The sequence below is a fragment of the Capra hircus genome, chromosome 23, assembly GCF_001704415.2.
Source record: "Capra hircus breed San Clemente chromosome 23, ASM170441v1, whole genome shotgun sequence".
Taxonomy (NCBI): domain Eukaryota; kingdom Metazoa; phylum Chordata; class Mammalia; order Artiodactyla; family Bovidae; genus Capra; species Capra hircus.
The window spans coordinates 30,149,959-30,167,214 of NC_030830.1; the positions used below are offsets into that span (position 1 = coordinate 30,149,959).

Genomic DNA, 17,256 nt, shown 5'->3' on the forward strand with positions numbered 1-17,256 from the left:
AGGAGGTGAAACAGAAACCAAAGCTCTAGAATTAGTAACCTAGACTTCACAATCACTCTTTTTTTTTTTAACACATCTATATTTCTCTTCACTTCCGGTGTAACAGTGTTTCAGGACCTTCATAATCTCTCTAAAGGGCTCATGTTTTTCTATGAATAATTTTCAGGGCCAGCCCTAAGAAGGCATAGAGTCCAGGTTAAATCACTCTGAGCTTTGCCTAGCAAAATACATGCTAGCATTGTCACACAAGTTGTAGCTCATGAGAATTAACGTCAAGAAGGTAAGGGACGAGAAGATGCATGTCACACAAGTTACATATAGAGTGCGAGGGTTCCTGGAAAGGCGGAAAGTGCCAGCTTGCGTGAGTGTCAGCTGACCTCTTCCCCACCAGCCACTTTGATGAAAGTTGCACAGAGCCGACATTGGAGGCCCTCCATCCACTTTGCCTACAGAGAGTTCTTCCCAAGAGTGTGAACCCAGCTCTCTTAAACCATGCCCCTCTAGTCCTCACATCTGTTTTCTCCCCTGCTTCATTTAATGACTGATTTACCATCTTTTGGTAAATGAAGCATCTTCTGGTTCTGAATCCTATACTCTCACTAAAATGACAGAAAATGGGTGGATACAACATCTAAGAAGTGCTGCTCCGGTTGTTCAATGAGCAGCAGCCAGATGACCTCAGAGAGTCAAGTGCAATGACGGAGCTTGTTACCATAAATTTGGATAGAAAGTTACAAAGCACCATAAGGGCCTGACCATGAGGAAACAGGGAAGTTGAAAGTTGAGTTTCGTCTCCCTAAATACCCCTTTCCTGTCTTCGCCCCTTCTGTCTGCAGGAACATTTCTTCCCACCACCCCTCCCCTCACTGGCCCTGGACTTTTCAGAGCACCCCTCTTTCCCTCATCCATCATCCATGGAAGCCCTGGGTCCCACTCCCTTAAGCGCTACTCCACTAGGTTGATCACGGCCGCCTGAAAGTCTCAGCCCAAAGAATGGCTGGGAGTGTGGCTCCCCAGCCCCTAGAGTAGCTGGACTCTCCACAGGGTGCCTCTCACACCACACCAAACGGGCAGCCAGTGGCCACAACTGCTGACATTTCAGGAACAAAAACTGGGTCTACCCTGAACAGGTTCTCACTGAAAGAACTACAAAAGAACAGACATCAAGAAAACTAAATCCAGAAGGAAGGACCCACGTGTAGGAAGGAATGGTGAGCAAATAAACTGATAAACATACAGGCAAATATGAAATAAACAGTTTCAGTACTGAAGATGACTAATTCAGGAAGCATAAAACAAAGATAAAAATATCAGACAACAACATGAGAAGAGACGGAATCAAACTTACAGTTACCAAAGGGAAAGGGACGAGTCTGGGATTAACTTGTGCACAATACTACACATATAAAATAGATTAAACAACAAGGACCTACTGGATAGCAGAGGGAACCATACTCAATATCTTGCAATAATGTATGATGGAAAAGGATCTGAGAAAGAGTATATACATCATGTGACAGATATATTAGATATATAATATAGTTTTATATAGATATATATTATATATTATGATATATTTCTATATAGATATGTAATAGATATATAGATATATAATAGGTATAGATATATATAATATAGATCTGTGTATAACAGATATATAGATAGATCAATATTTACTCTTTTTCAGATTCCTTTCCATTATAGGTTATTGAAAGACATAGTTCCCTGTGCTATACAGTCAGTCCTTGCTGTTTAATCTATTTTTATATATAGTAGTGTGCACAAGCTAATCCCAAACTCCTAATTTATCCCTTCCCCTTCCCCTTTGGTAACCGTAAGTTTGATTCTATCTCTCCCCCAGGAGCTCAGATGGTAAAGAATCTGCTTGCAATGCAGGAGATCTGGGTTCAGTCCCTGGGTCAGGAAGATACCCTGGAGAAGGGAATGGCAACCCACTCCAGTATTCTTGCCTGGAGAATTCCATGGACAGAGGAGCCTGGTGGGCTACAGTCCTAGTACTTCACTTTACTGATCACTTTGCTGTACAGCAGAAACTGGTAAAGCAACAATACTCCAATAAAAATTATCTTTAAAAAAAAAAGTATAGTAAGGTTCTTCTATTATCTGACGTGGACAGAGATTATAATGAATTTCACTGAGACAAATAGATACATTAAAATAGTAATAATGATAATTAAAAGAAAATCAGAAATTGAATGATAATTTGCTAACCAGGAGAGGAAAGAGTCAGCACGTATCTAGAACAAAACTCAATGAGAACTACTCTATAAAAGGGAAATATTGGCAAAGGGGGTAAATATGGAAATATAAAACTCAAAACTTCACACCATGAGACTGTAGAATCCTGCATGAGACCTGACATCAGGAATCCACACTGCTAGGGCCGACCTGCAGCAAAACTGAACACTTAAACTTGGCGATGACTGCCTTCAAGGCCAGCAAAGGCCCGGCCTGCCCACCTGACTCTGTGTTTACGTTTAGTACAAGGACTTGGTTGATCATTCTCCCTTCATCTTCCCAAGCCTCCTGCCAATAAAGGATTCGAGATGACTTATTTTTTATCTTAATGTAAGTTTAAATCTGAGTTACCTTTCTTAGAGGAGTCTGGACATAAGCCATACTCCTGAATTTTAATGAAGTACTTTCGTCTGCAAGCAGAGTCCCACCACCAGAGCACAGCAGCAGAGAAATTTCGAGAGGAACAGGGAGCTCTTCCTTTGCAATTAATACTTAAGCACCACATCCCTAATACAGTCTTCTGTATATGACCTCGAATTAATACTGCTGATTTATGTACTTTTTATGCACTGGCTTAATTTCCAAGAGTTTCTCGAAAGAGTGAGCAATTATTTTCCACGTTTGCCTAAATAAAAACTTCAGAGATTTTATATGAAGACTAAAGACAGGTCTATGACAAGACTATGATGTTAGCTGACATTATAGAAGTATCCTATAGCATGCTAGGTAGGGACAAGCATGAATATGAAGAGCAACATAACGAATCTTTTTTTCTCTGTCATTCTCAAGTATTCCCTATCTTCCTCTGGTCCAGCCCTTCCTGAAGCAAATGCTATAGTATAAACAAAATAGAAGTAGTTCAGTGATCTATTGGAAATTCTTTCTCTCAGGAAGGAAAATTTATTTTTTATAAAATAAAGCCAAAAAAATATTTTTTCTCTCTCTTAAGTATTTAGCACTGTTTTAAGAATGAATGACTTCTGACTTCCATTGAGATATAAGCTGGTGACACACTTGGGTCCAATCGGTGTGTTTTGAGAGCACATAGAGCTTGAAAACCTGCCAGGCTGCTTGCTATATTTAGTGAGAAGTAAATATATCAATGGGAACTGAGTCTGTGGACAGGGAGCTCTACCTGGGAAAGCCACGCTGCTTGTGAACACACGTCCCATACAGTGAGAAAGCACATTCAGAACTAAGAAGCCAGGGGAGAGTGCAAAGGAGGGACATGAGCATGTTTTAACGGCTGCGATAATTTGCCATGAAAGGATGTGAAGGCCTGGCTCCTTGCTGCAGCATGCCATGTGCTGCTGAATTCAATTACTGCCCTGCAGTCTGCGAGCGAAGGAATGTGTAAACAGGCCATATAGCCTTGCATCAGTTCCACAGAATATTGCACAACACAGAATGCCTCTCGATGTGTCATTTCCTTCTTGGCCATCTTCCCAGCTCCTGACAGTCAGTCAACAGAAAAAAAAAAAAAAAAAAAAAAGTACTGCAAGAGATTTAAAACTGCTCCTCTCAAGAGTGCATTCCACCAACCACCAGACTTAACTTCCACCAGCGCTTCTGACTCCCTCACCATCCTCCTTAAGGAAAAGGGGAAAGGGAACAGTTTTTTTAAACGGTGATTATTCTCTTAAGTCAAAGGTGGTCAATGATGGTTTGGATCTTAGTAACCAAAGGATACATATTTATGACCATCAAACTGCTGCTTGTGGTTGCTGCCTTGTAAATATCAAAATGCGGCATGGACCCCTCACTGCCACTCCTTGGGCACTTCAGAGTCAGGGAAGAACCACAGGAAGTCTCAAGTCAAGAAGTGGAGGGCGTTTTCGCAGTGGAGGGCGTTTTCGCAGTGGAGGGCATCATGCAACGTGAAGTCAGTCAGACACAGAAAGACAGATACTGTGTGATATCATTTATATGCGGAATCTAAAAAATACAACAGACTAGTGAATAAAACAAAAAAGAAGCAGACTCACAGATACACAAAGCAAACTAGCGGTTACCAGTGGGAAGAAGGAAGCGGGGAGGGGCCATGCAGGGTAAGGGGGGAATAAAAGGGGTTATTATGGGACAATAAAAAACCATGTGTAGGGACCACCCTGGTGGTCCAGTGGTTAAGACTTCACCTTCCAATGCAGGGGGTGTGTGTTCAATCCCTGGTCAGGGATCTAAGATCCCATATGCCTTGTGGCCAAAATATCAAAGCATGAAACAGAAGTAATAGTGTAACAAATGCAACAAAGACTTTAAAAAGTGGTCCACATTAAAAAAAAAAAAGTCTTTAAAAAATATCATGTATGTGAAACATTTGAAAATCATAAAGCCCTATAGAATTTAAAGAATCTTTCATTCAATAAAAAAAATTGTTTTCGCATTTAAAAAATGTTAAGGGTTTTTTTTTTTTTTTTACTAACACTTCCAACCAGAGACTAAAATTCAGGCCTGCGGCATCAGGGATGTGGTATGAGGCTTATCAAGCATTTCTCAAATTGTCTACACAAACAGCAAGGATGTGAACACACAAACTGTGTCCAGACAAACCAAACAGCTTTCAAACAATTTTGCTGTCCCTTCATCCAACACACTTCACATGTTTCCCGTCCTTTTTCACATCTGACCAAGCTCTATATCAGCATCCACCACTGATAAATAAGCAAAGATCATGGGCCAGGCACCATTAAAAGTCTGTTCCTACACTCAACCAGGGTGAAGAGCAGTGGAGGATAAAAGCCAGCTGCCACTGACACCATCTGCAACGAGGAATAGCGAATGCCAAGACCATGATTCTTGCCACCCTTTCTGGGGCTGGAGAACTGGAGAGAGCGACTGGCCTCGTGGTCCAGTGGTTAAGACTTCACCTTCCAATGCAGAGGGTATGCTTTTGACCCCCCATCAGGGAAGTAAGAGCCCACATGCTGCAGGGTATGGACAAAAATTAAACAAATAAATGAAAGATATATTTTAAACTGAACATTCACTGGAAGGACTGATGCTGAAGCTGAAACTCCAATACTTCAGTCACCTGATATGAACAGCAGACTCTTTGGAAAAGACCCTGATGCTGGGAAACACTGACAGGAGACGGAGAAGTGGGCAACAGAGGATGAGATGGTTGGATGGCATCACTGACTCAACGGACATGAGTTTGAACAAAATCTGGAAGATGGTGAAGGACAGGGAAGCCTGGCATGCTGCAGTCCACAGGGTCGCAAAGAGTCAGACACAACTGAGCAACTAAAGAACAGTGAACAACAACAGTATTTTAAACTTGAACAAAAATAGTCTTTATGGAAATTTTTAATATTCATTAAAAACAAATTTTTTTAAATGAACTGGGTGGAACAGCATGGGAGAAAAATGAGATGCTTCAGGGCCCAGATCACTGTTTTATTTAAGTCTGTCTTAAATGTTCAGTTTATACGGTAAAACCTCTGCAAACAGAATAATAATAATAAAATGTTCTCTAAAGAATTAAAAACGTGCAATGAACTGGGCACAGGTGACAAGAAGCAAGCAGGAAAAGAAAACAGTTTCGCTGCAGGATATAAGCCTGACAAGTTGGTGAAGCCGAGTGCTGAGACAGCCCTGAAACACACAGGGCATCCTGCACACCCAGAGAGGTTCTCCATCCCCTAAGCGCTAGCCCTGCTGAAGTCATAAAAGGAGTTAAGCAGAGCAGTGCTGCAGCCATGCACTCCAAGCCTGCAGGAAAGGAGCCAGATCGTAGGAAAGAAAAGGCAGGGCTTTCCCCTTCTCCCCAGCTCAGGACGGGTAGGTGGCCAGCACTGACCAAAAGTGTCCCAGTAGCAAAGATACAGATGATGGCTTTGGTCTCTCCTGGAGGGTAACTATGATTTACTTCCCTGGGGCACAGCACACGGAAGCTCTTAGAAACCCATTCATGTTCATTTGGAATCAGATTTGCAGGTGTACTGGCAAGGGAGAATTTGTAAAGCTGAGTGATAGAGAGCATAAAACCACCAGGCTTGTTTATCTGAGGATCCATAGACCACCTGACCTGCCTCTTGAGAAATCTGTATGCAGGTCAGGAAGCAAGTTAGAACTGGACATGGAACAACAGACTGGTTCCAAATAGGAAAAGGCGTACGTCAAGGCTGTATATTGTCACCCTCCTTATTTAACTTATATGCAGAGTACATCATGAGAAACACTGGACTGGAAGAAACACAAGCTGGAATCAAGATTGCCGGGAGAAATCTCAATAACCTCAGATATGCAGATGACACCACCCTTATGGCAGAAAGTGAAGAGGAACTCAAAAGCCTCTTGATGAAAGTGAAAGAGGAGAGTGAAAAAGTTGGCTTAAAGCTCAACATTCAGAAAACGAAGATCGTGGCATCCGGTCCCATCACTTCATGGGAAATAGATGGGGAAAGAGTGGAAACAGTGTCAGACTTTATTTTGGGGGGCTCCAAAATCACTGCAGATGGTAGCTGCAGCCATGAAACTAAAAGACGCTTACTCCTTGGAAGAAAAGTTATGATCAACCTAGATAGCATATTCAAAAGCAGAGACATTACTTTGCCGACTAAGGTCCGTCTAGTCAAGACTGTGGTTTTTCCTGTGGTCGTGTATGGATGTGAGAGTTGGACTGTGAAGAAAGCTGAGCGCTGAAGAATTGATGCTTTTGAACTGTGGTGTTGGAGAAGACTCTTGAGAGTCCCTTGGACTGCAAGGAGATTCATCCAGTCCATTCTGAAGGAGATCAGCCCTGGGATTTCTTTGGAAGGAATGATGCTAAAGCTGAAACTCCAGTACTTTGGCCACCTCATGCAAAGAGTTGACTCATTGGAAAAGACTCTGATGCTGGGAGGGATTGGGGGCAGGAGGAGAAGGGGATGACAGAGGATGAGATGGCTGGATGGCATCACTGACTCAATGGATGTGAGTCTGAGTGAACTCTGGGAGTTGGTGATGGACAGGGAGGCCTGGCGTGCTGCGATTCATGGGGTCACAAAGAGTCGGACACGACTGAGCGACTCAACTGAACTGAAGATACTTTGGCTACAGATTTGCCCAGCTGCCAAGCAAGGCAAATAACCTCTTTATGTTCAAATATCTAATATTCTTCTCCCATAAGAGGACTGATCTGACTTGACTTGATGTTGACCTGCTGATACCAAGCGCCACAAGGTATCACCCACCCCTCATTCATCTGGTAATTACCAAACTGGTCTAATTCAGAGTGAAGCTACTAGCACTGGAAATTGGAGTGACCTTGAAGAACTTCAGATGTCTTCCAGAATAAAAAGTCAGAAGACTTTTCAGGAAATGGTACCTCAAAAAATTATTTCTCCTGTGGCGGCAATGATATTTCCGATATAAGCACTTATGGAAGTAGGTGACATTGGTGGTCCAGTGAACCACTATCCCCATCATTCATCTTGCAAAATTTTTTTCCCCTCAAGCCCAGGCTGCACGTGTATCTTGTTTTAACCAATAGAATATGTAAGAAGTGACTCTAATCCAATTCTGAGCCTTAAGAAGCCTTACAAAGGCCTGAAAGTTCCCACTTTTGCACCCAAACGAACCCTGAGCTGCTACGTAAGAAGTCAGACTCCGATAGAAAAGGCCACATGGAGAAGGTGAGGCTCTGGAACTATAGGAGAGAGAGAAAGGCCCAGCTGTCGCCTCCTTCCTGCTGAGCGTAACCTTCCAGTCACCCCATGAAGGGACCAGACGAGGGACTAAGACCATCAGGATGTTCCAGCACCAGCTGCCATCTTACTGCAAGAAAGACCATAGACAACCCATCCAGATGAACCCCAGTCAACCCACAGAGTTGTGAGAAATAATAAACTGGTGGCTGTTTCTTTCTTTTTTTTTTTTTTTACTTTTTTCTGCACCAGGAAGCTTTCGGGATCTTGGTTCCTTGAGCAGGGATCAGACTTGGGCTTCCTGCAGTAGAGGCACAGAGTGCTAATCACTGGACCACCAGGGAATTCCCTGGTGGCTATTTTAAGCCACTGTGTTTGGGGATGGCTTGTTATTTAGCAATAGATACCTGACCGAGCAGCAAGAGAACAGAAAGACTTCCGACTGTGCAGGGTGATTTACTTGTTCCATCCTCTGCACAGCCAACAATACCTTCCATCACTCTTCCTCCTTAACTCAGAACCGCAACAGTGGAATATGACACCACTGAGCAAGATTTCACCTTCCTGGACAAGTTCTTTCAAAAGGACTGCAGTTGGAAGCGACTGCATGCGTGGAACAAAAGATCCTAATAGAAGCTGATGTTTGAATGAGTTAGGCATCCAAATGCATTACTGGAGCGGCTGCTGCTCCCCTGACTTCTGCTGGTGAACATACGGCAGTACCTCTTCAGAGCTAACTTGCCAACAGAAGGTCAAAATGCCTCGCCTAAACACAAGGCTGACAAATTTGGGATCTTAAGTATGATGTCATGTCTTAAACTGATAAGCCGGCAGAGAAAATAAATGGCATTTTGCAAAGATGTGTGTACCGTTCTCATGTTTACGCTACTTAAGATGAAGGTTCTAATAAGTCATCGGCTGTGTTCCTTTAAAGGGAAGTTTTATAACTGAGATGAATCACAACTGCAAAAGATCAAAGTTAAAAAACATCAATGATGCCATGGGGTACTTTTTAATCTTGTAATGAGTGATGATCATGCGCTCTTATGAAGTTCGTCCAACTGCCAGCGCCAGATGTGTATATTAAGAGGAGGAGTTGTTTGTGATGTGACAGTACCCGTTCAGCTGCCAGAGACAGAAAACATAGAAGGATGAAACCTTTCTGATTTTTTGAGTGAAAAGCAAGCCTTGGCAGATGGGCTGATAAGTGGGGCCTCCGAGGGCGGCATCAGTGCCCTCGCATCCTCTCTTGGACTTTGCTGCAAACAAGCTGTTTATCATCAGGTCTGCCCAGCTGTCCCCAGGCAGCATGAATACCTGCTCCAGCACAATTTATAACACTTATTAGTGTCATTTACTAATAAGCAGAAATTAGTAAAGCCATCTGCAAGAAAAAAAAAAAAATTACCCGAGAGAACAGAAGCTAGATGGTATCTATTTCCTGGAAGTGTACTCTAAGCAAAAACTACAGCAAACTTCTGACGCTGAAACTGATGTAATAATAGCTCATGCTTACTGAGCACTTACTGCCCGACAGTCCCTGGGCTGTGCATTTTAGATACATGACATCACTTAACATCTTTGCAGCAATGGATGAGGAAGACACTATTATTAGTCTTCTCACTTTATTATTAATTATTTTTCTCACTTTAACAGAGGAGGAAACTGAGGCCAAGAGAACTTAGGTTACTTGCCTATCACCACACAACTGGTGAATGGCGGCATCCCAGGCTTTCAATCCAGACAGCCTGATGCAAAAGCCCACACCCTTAATCACTGTCCTGTTGCTGAGTGAAGACCCAACCAGTTAACCTGGAACCTGTCCTTGTACAAACAGCTCATCTGCCCAAAGTAGTCTTTTCAACTTATACTGTATCTTCTAAAGAAGGAGTGAAATTCCATTAACAGGACCAAGAGAGCAAAAATACTCAATCCCTTCAAACTTTCGCAGTAAGAAACAGACGTACAGTCTTTCAATGACAACCATTACTTACAGAATTAAAATTTTGTGGGAGAAGATGCTAAAACAATTGAATTCACTGTCTTTTTTTTTTTTCTCCCCTCAGGAAAGCCTTTTCCTAAAGCTCTTCTCTGTTAACGGTTGAGAAAATAAGCCACTTTGAAGAAGTCTAGAGCGGTGGTTGGCAAACCACAACTTGTGTGCCAAATCTGACCACCCCCAACCTATTTTTGTAAATAAAGTTTTATTGATATGCAGCCACTACCATCTGTTTATGTATTGTTGAAGGCTGCTTCTGAGCTACACTGGTAGAGTTAAGTCCCTGTGGCAGATATCACAGGACCCAGAGAGTTGAAATCATTTTCTATCTGGCACATTACAAAAAAAGTCTGCCAACTCATGTTCTAGAGGATTCTTCATTTAACATTATACACACACCTATCAATTAAAAGCCTTCAACTCACAGTTGAAGGAAATTTAAAATCTTGGGCATTTTCCACACCTGGGAGTCTCAAAACTAAAGAACAATATTGAGAAGAGGGTTTTACTTACAAAACATTCAATGCTCAGACGGCCAAGAGCAGGGCAGAAGGAAATAACCCTGGACCGAGAATACAGGCTGTAGGATTAAAATGTTACTGATACCAGACACAGCCAGACACTGAGTTTGGCCAGTCACCTTGTGATGTCAGAGAAACGACATCGCATCTCCACAGATATTTTTGGTTTGTGAGCAGATCTAGGGCAGTGGTCCGCCACTCGATTTCTATATCTGCTTCTCCCCAGCACCTTCAGCAGCATCAAAAGCCTAAACTCAGGTCACACGCATACTAGCTGCTCTATCCCTAACTCTCACTGCTTTCAGAGCAGTTCTCTGTCTTTACAGGGACTGAGCCTAGCAACTGTTCATTCTGCCAATGGCCTCCTGGGAATGAGGTGATACTACCCTTGCTTGAAAGAGAAGTGACTCTCCCAAAGCTATTCTACCTCCTTCTTTTTGTCACCACTTTCAGAATGAGGCAGCACCCACCTTCCCCTGCTTCCTCTCCCAACCATCAAGTCTGAGCATCAACTTGTGAGCATCTGGAGATATACACACAGAGAGAGAGACATACACACACACACAATGATGGTTTTTCCAAGAACTGAGAAAAGCAGCTGAGATCAGCAGGAAACATCTTTACAAGATAAGTATTAGTCGTGTTAAACATGAAAAGACTACCATCCTGCTTGGTGCATTATTAAGAAGGATGTCCCTGCCTTTTCAGGAACTCAGGGGCTAATCTGATAAAATGCTAGATGTCTTCCATCCTAAACCATCGTTCCAGATGGAGAGTGGTCCAGAAAAGTCAGGCAAAAATCCGAAATCAGGCCAGATAGCCCTAGGCTGATTCACTCACCTGCACTGCATGACTGCTGACCCTGAGGACCAGAGACAGGGCAGCCAGAGATGAGTGTGTGGCCACCGCCTAACAGGACACTCCTAACCTGAGCAGACAGAGCCAGCGTTCTCATTGCTGAGAAACCTAGAAGAACGCCATACACATGCAAGAAGGAGAAAAGAAGAACCTCAAAGACTGACTTTACAGGCAGGAAACCTCCCTAGCTTGGGTGAGCAGTCAGCCTTCGTGAGAAGAGAGTGCGAGAGGAGCGGAAGGCAACACGTCTTCCCATGGCTCAAGGACAGGCGGCCCCAGGGGCAGAGGGGAGGCAAAACTTCACCAGCCCTTTGCTCTCGATTTTAGGAGCAGAAAAGCTATGCCATTGTCTTGGCAGGTGTATCATTATATAACAAAGATTTCTGCCAGCTGTCCCTCCACCACAAGCCAAATTAAACTCTCCAAACACAATGGCTACATCTCCAGTGGATTCACTCATCAAAGGCGGAGTTCTGTATGATGTTCCCATTGGCACAGAATTTTTAAGGTTGTATATATCAAATAATCTTTAATCCTTAAACATATTTAAATTCGGCTCTGGTAAGTATGTTCAAATCAGTTTTAGGGGTGGAGGGGGGAGCAAACCTGTTTTAATTTAGATTTAAGAGGAAAATGCATATTAGCCCAAATGGATGATGGGCACTGCCTTCAAATGATGCTGGTTCAACCTTCCAGATGTCCCAGGAGACAGAAAAACCAAGGTGGATTTAAATCGGGCTTGACTCTATCTGCTAAAGAAACTATCTATGGCAATTACTAGAACATGAGCAAACAACAGTGTTGTAACAATCAAGCAAGTTATCATTTGCAAATAAATTCTTTGTAATTAAGCAGTGTGCTCTCTATAAAGGGAACTGAGTGGGCGAGTTAAAAAGTTAAAACACATTCTTAGACCATGGGAAACACACGCAAAAGCTTTTTGACTAAGCTCAGGATTTTGCAGTTTATTGTTTTCTTCCTCAGCTCTCGTGGGTCTGTTCTGCCTCATCTATTGTGTCCAGTGGATGAGCAGAATTTTTTTAGCAAAAAAACTTACAGTAACGGAAATTCACAAAGTTATGTTGGGCTTAGCAATTTTGAGGCAAAGGTGAAAAGTGTAATTTGATTTTCCACTAACTGTGAAGATCTAATTGCCCCTCGTAAAAACATATGCAGATAGCAAACTTGGCAAAGTAACTCTTCAGGTGAAAGTAGCACTAATTTATCTTGGATAAATTCCTCACAGGGTCTCCACAAATTCTATTCCCATTTCCAATAGGAAGGCAAGCACTTACTTCTGGGTTCCCGGGGTCCATCCACTGTGACTTTAATAGCTCTGTGATAGGTGGCTACTTGGGGAGGATTTGTGAAGACAGTTATGGTCAAGGTGAAACTCTTGCCTGCAGATAGAAAAGGGGAAATCCACAGTGAATATAAAAAGACAGTATTGATATAATGGCAGTACTATGTCTACACTGCATTTAAGCATCTCCGAAGAAGTAACCAAACAGGAACAAGGGTCAAGACTCCTTACTCTAATGAGAAACCCTCTGATGGCCACTTTAGGGAGTTACTAAGCTCATGAGCACTAAAATCCTCATCTTCATGGCAGTCTTGTACAGGGAGGCTCCAATTTCAAAAAAGAGTTGCTCAGTAGCAAGAGCTCTAATGCAAACAAAAACTCTGGACCACTTGAAGAGGGTTCTCTCTGTTTTCAGTTTTTCTACAACATCAGGAACACATCCCAGCAGACAATTTTAGAAGTCTTTATTTAGGATTAGGTCATGACCCCGTGAGAGAACAATACTAAATCACTGTTGATTATGCTATTGACTTCACATGGCTTTAGCATTTCATTTGCTTAACTGCACTACAATGAGAAGATGAAAGAGTAAGATTCTTATGGGAATCATTTTAACAGGAGCCAGTGTCTCCCGTCCTGGCCTTAATGTGCCTGTGGTATGATGATTTCATCATTACTGGAACAAAGTTTTTCTCCTCCCTGCCCACCCCTTCCCTAACATACCTCCTCATCTAAGAGCCATCTTGAAATGACTCCCTGACAGTAACTTATTTTTGGTAAATGTACATGACATCTCCCAGTGTAAATATGAATGCTTGCTTTCAGCAGAGGTTGTGCTTCACTGAAAAAGTACATTTGATGTTTCAAATTAATGAGCTAAAAAAAGGTGATGAAGTTGGGGTGGGGGGTTGGAAGGGGGAAGGGTGGCAAAAATGATGGGGAAAAGTTTGGGTGCAGATCTGGCTGTTTGCTTTCTCCAGAAGAAGATACCAGACTCTGCTACCCAGACTCACTGACAGTTGTAATCAGTTAGATTTGCGACGGTTAGTCATGTCAGATAGTCAAAACTGCAAACTGTTACAAGACAGGAAAAGGTGGGCGTGAAGCAGTGACTCAATAAAACATTCAGCAATCTCAGGCCAGAGAATTCATTTAGCCTGCTCCTGGGACAGAGCTTTGAAAAGCTCCTTTCCTTTTGCCTTTTTTTTTTTTTTTTTTTTGGTCGCAGACTGTTTTTCCCTTTACTGAAAGCAGAGGGTATGAAATCAAAACACAAATCTTAAACAATATGTAGCAACACAGAGTTTAATGCAATCTTTTCAAAGCTTAATATGGAACAGGTTGTAGAGGAGGCTTAATGTAGAACAGGCCTTTGGCTGTCAAGTCCAGTGAATGGGTTTTCTTTTCAACCCAGACCATGTAAGTTCCTAAAATATGTTTAAGACACATATCATTTGTTACTAGGCATATATAGTTTTAAGTCTCTTTGGCTACCCTAAGGCCAAGAAGGTACGGGGAGGGGCTGGGGGGGAGGGGGAAGGGGGGTGGGGGGCGGGAGGTGCAGGGAAGAGAGAAAGGGAGGGGGAGGGAAATATGACGAAAATGAATATTGATTAGAAACCAGTGAAGTGCCAGTCACTTCGTACACATTATCTCATTTAATCTTACCCACTCAGGTTTATCACCCTCATTTCACAAATAAGGAAAGCGAAGCTCAGAGAATCTTCCTAATTTAACCACACAACTAATAAGTGGAAAAAAATCAGGATCTGAAACCAAGTCTTCCAGACCCTAAAATTAATGCTCTTCTTTTTGACTTTGTTAGAGAACATTTTTAGAAACTAATAGGTAATTTATTGCTACATGTGTCCCAAACAGCTCTATCAGACCAAGAAACAAATATAAATCTACTAATGAAGTATGTCAGCCAGAATGATGAAATCATCTATCTTTAAAGTGTCACTGATATTCTGTATTTTATCCATTATATATTGAATGTTATATGGATTTAAGAAATTCAATTATCTGGTTAGGGAACAAAGGATTTATTATAAACATTAAGACTAACCAGAAGAATAAGGCAGCCAGGAGTCTGAACTACTCACAGAAAACTGAAAGCCTACAGAAATGGAGATTAGAAAGTCAAATAGGAAGTCACTGGATCCAGATCAGCACCTTAAAACAATGGGAAGATCTGGAGGAGTGAATGGGCTGAACTCCTAGATTGAAAGTTAATTTGCATTAAACCATAAAAAAAAAAAAAAAATCCATTCTGGGTTGGATCAACGGCCTGTGAGCCAGGACTGTGTTTCTAACAGTGCTTCAAGAGTGGTGCTTAGAAGACAGTTGTCATCCATGGCACGAATCTTCATAAACCAAGGATGTACACGTCTCAATTGTCCTTAATGACTCTTAATAACCGCAAGAGACAGTGCCCGTGAATTTACCTAAAACACTTCTGAGAACACTGCTGTCTGAGACTTTCACAATGTACTCTGGATATTAAAATGCACTGACGTTTCTCCACAATTCATAGAAACACCTCACATAGGAGCAAAAGAAGGCGGAATATAAAATTCACCATCCAATGTTCACATCAGAACCGACTTTCTATAAAGACTTCATTTTAAAAAGAGTTGGGTCTGAGAGAAAGGAAACCAATATGAAAGTCTGACTGAAGTCTTCTAAAATCAAATCCTAAGAATCAAGATGGACTTTAACAACTAAAACAAAAGACAAGGCGGTTCCTCCCACTTCTTATTGCCCCTTCAGAAGGAACGTGAACCTAATGGTTCCAGAAACTATCACCCAACTGGGTCATTTGCTCTCGTCCCTATAAACAGTGATACATTTCTGAAGTCAAATGTTTACATGAGTATTCATGATTTCCTCCCTTAAATTAAAAAAAAAAATCCAAATCCCATTGTTTACTACTCTCCATAAGTGATAAAAAATGCAGCTCTTACTTAGGGAGCTCACTCGTTAGACAACTCATTGTAGCATCCTTAGCTTCATCTAGGAACTAGTTCTGCATTATGTCCTCAAGTCATATATTTTCTGAGATACACATAGGACCTGTCATTGAAAGACAATTCTAACCTAGCCCGAGGGGCTGTCAGAAATAGTGGGGAAAGTTAAGACTATAAGCACAGATTGTATCCAGAATTGACAAAGTACCATGCTCTGCACACTACAGGTGTTTAGAAGTGCTTGTACATTAAAAGCAACTCGCTTGACATCAAAAGTGAGGAAGCACACCAAGGAAACTTACAGACCGAAGTCACTTTCCATACTTAGCTTAAAATATAACAGAGAAAAAGAGAAAAGACAATTTAAAAATGTAAGCCACTCTGCACCGAATGCAAGTCTCACGGATGCTCTACTCGTATTCCAAAGCACTTCGAAAAGCTGTGGTCCTCGGATAACCCATGATGCCAAAGTAAGTAGCCACGTTACTGCTTTATAAATCGAAAACAGTTTTTCTAATTCCTGAGAGTGTATCTTTCTACCCATGAAAAAATGTAGCATTTGAGGAACTTGCTGGTTTTTCATTTTTTAATGCTACCATACCGAAAATAGAAAATGTAAATAGTTGGGCAGCGAATACAATGGCAGCATCTTGTTGACCCAGACTTTAAAACTTGAGAGAAATAAAGAAGTGTGAAAATCAAAGAGGAAGCTGGAAAGGGACTGTTAGAAGCAGGTCAGGTACACAGGCAGGTTAAAGGATTTCCTGCCACTGAAGAACTGACCCATTTTTTCTTTTCAAAGGGTAGTATCTCATCAATATTCTCTGTCCTTTTTCCCTCTTCATTTCAGCTTGATATTACTGTTTCCTTTCATATAATATTAATGTCCTGATTTAAAAATCTATTATTAGTGATACATCAATTTTTCTTTCTCTCTCCACTCGCTCCCCCCACCCCCAATCTAAGTCTCGAAGACAAGTCTGGACCAATTTCTCCATCCTGCCTCTGGCAGCAGACTGTGGCATTTCAGATCCTCCACCAAGTCCCGGCTGCTTCAAAGGAAAAATCCTACTTTCTTCAGTTAAGATCATAAGAAATATAGGGGGAGGGGGTCAGCTCTGTTTGGACATAATTACACTTCATCAAAAGAAGCTTTCTTCATCTTCCATGCGTGAAAAGTCTGCAAGCAGTTAAGTCTGTCTTTTTTTTTTTTTAATATAAAAATTGCTATTTGGGAAACCAGCCAAAACTCAGAAAGCCAATATAGTAAAACAGTGCACACCCTTTGTTTCTCTTTGAAGTTTCTTAAATAAATATGTTGAGGGTTTACAAAGTACACTATCACTTTGCCATAGTTTCTGCTCAAACTGATCAGAGAAAAGTTATGCAGCATCTATATCATACAAAAGCAAGATAAATGAAAACTCTAGTTTGTATCTGTAAAATGATGTATAGCGCCTGGTCTTTTAAACACTAAAATTCAACAAAGTAATGTTACATTAGAAGAAAGATGCCCTTCAGAAGATACAGGTTCAGAAGATACATCATGTTCAAATTCCTCTTCTTACAAGAAAAAAAGAAATTTGAATTGTACAGTGGGCCTGCACAGTAACCGAGGGGAAAAATGAATACATACACATACATGCTTTACACCTAATCAGTCAAGAGTGAGACTAAGATGTATCTTTTTTTTCCTTTTAATGAAAGTGAACTAAACCTG

General features: G+C 41.6%; 1 protein-coding gene across 5 annotated transcripts in view; it reads right to left on the bottom strand.

Annotated features, from left to right (window-relative positions):
* The window catches only part of RUNX2 (runt related transcription factor 2), a 343,856-nt gene that overhangs the window by 223,853 nt on the left and 102,747 nt on the right, over positions 1 to 17,256 (bottom strand). For all 5 annotated transcript variants that reach the window (XM_018038797.1, XM_018038795.1, XM_018038796.1 and 2 more), the window contains one exon: positions 12,560 to 12,664. In XM_018038797.1, the coding sequence (XP_017894286.1) occupies positions 12,560 to 12,664 (105 nt within the window). The remainder of the gene's footprint in view (positions 1 to 12,559; positions 12,665 to 17,256) is intronic.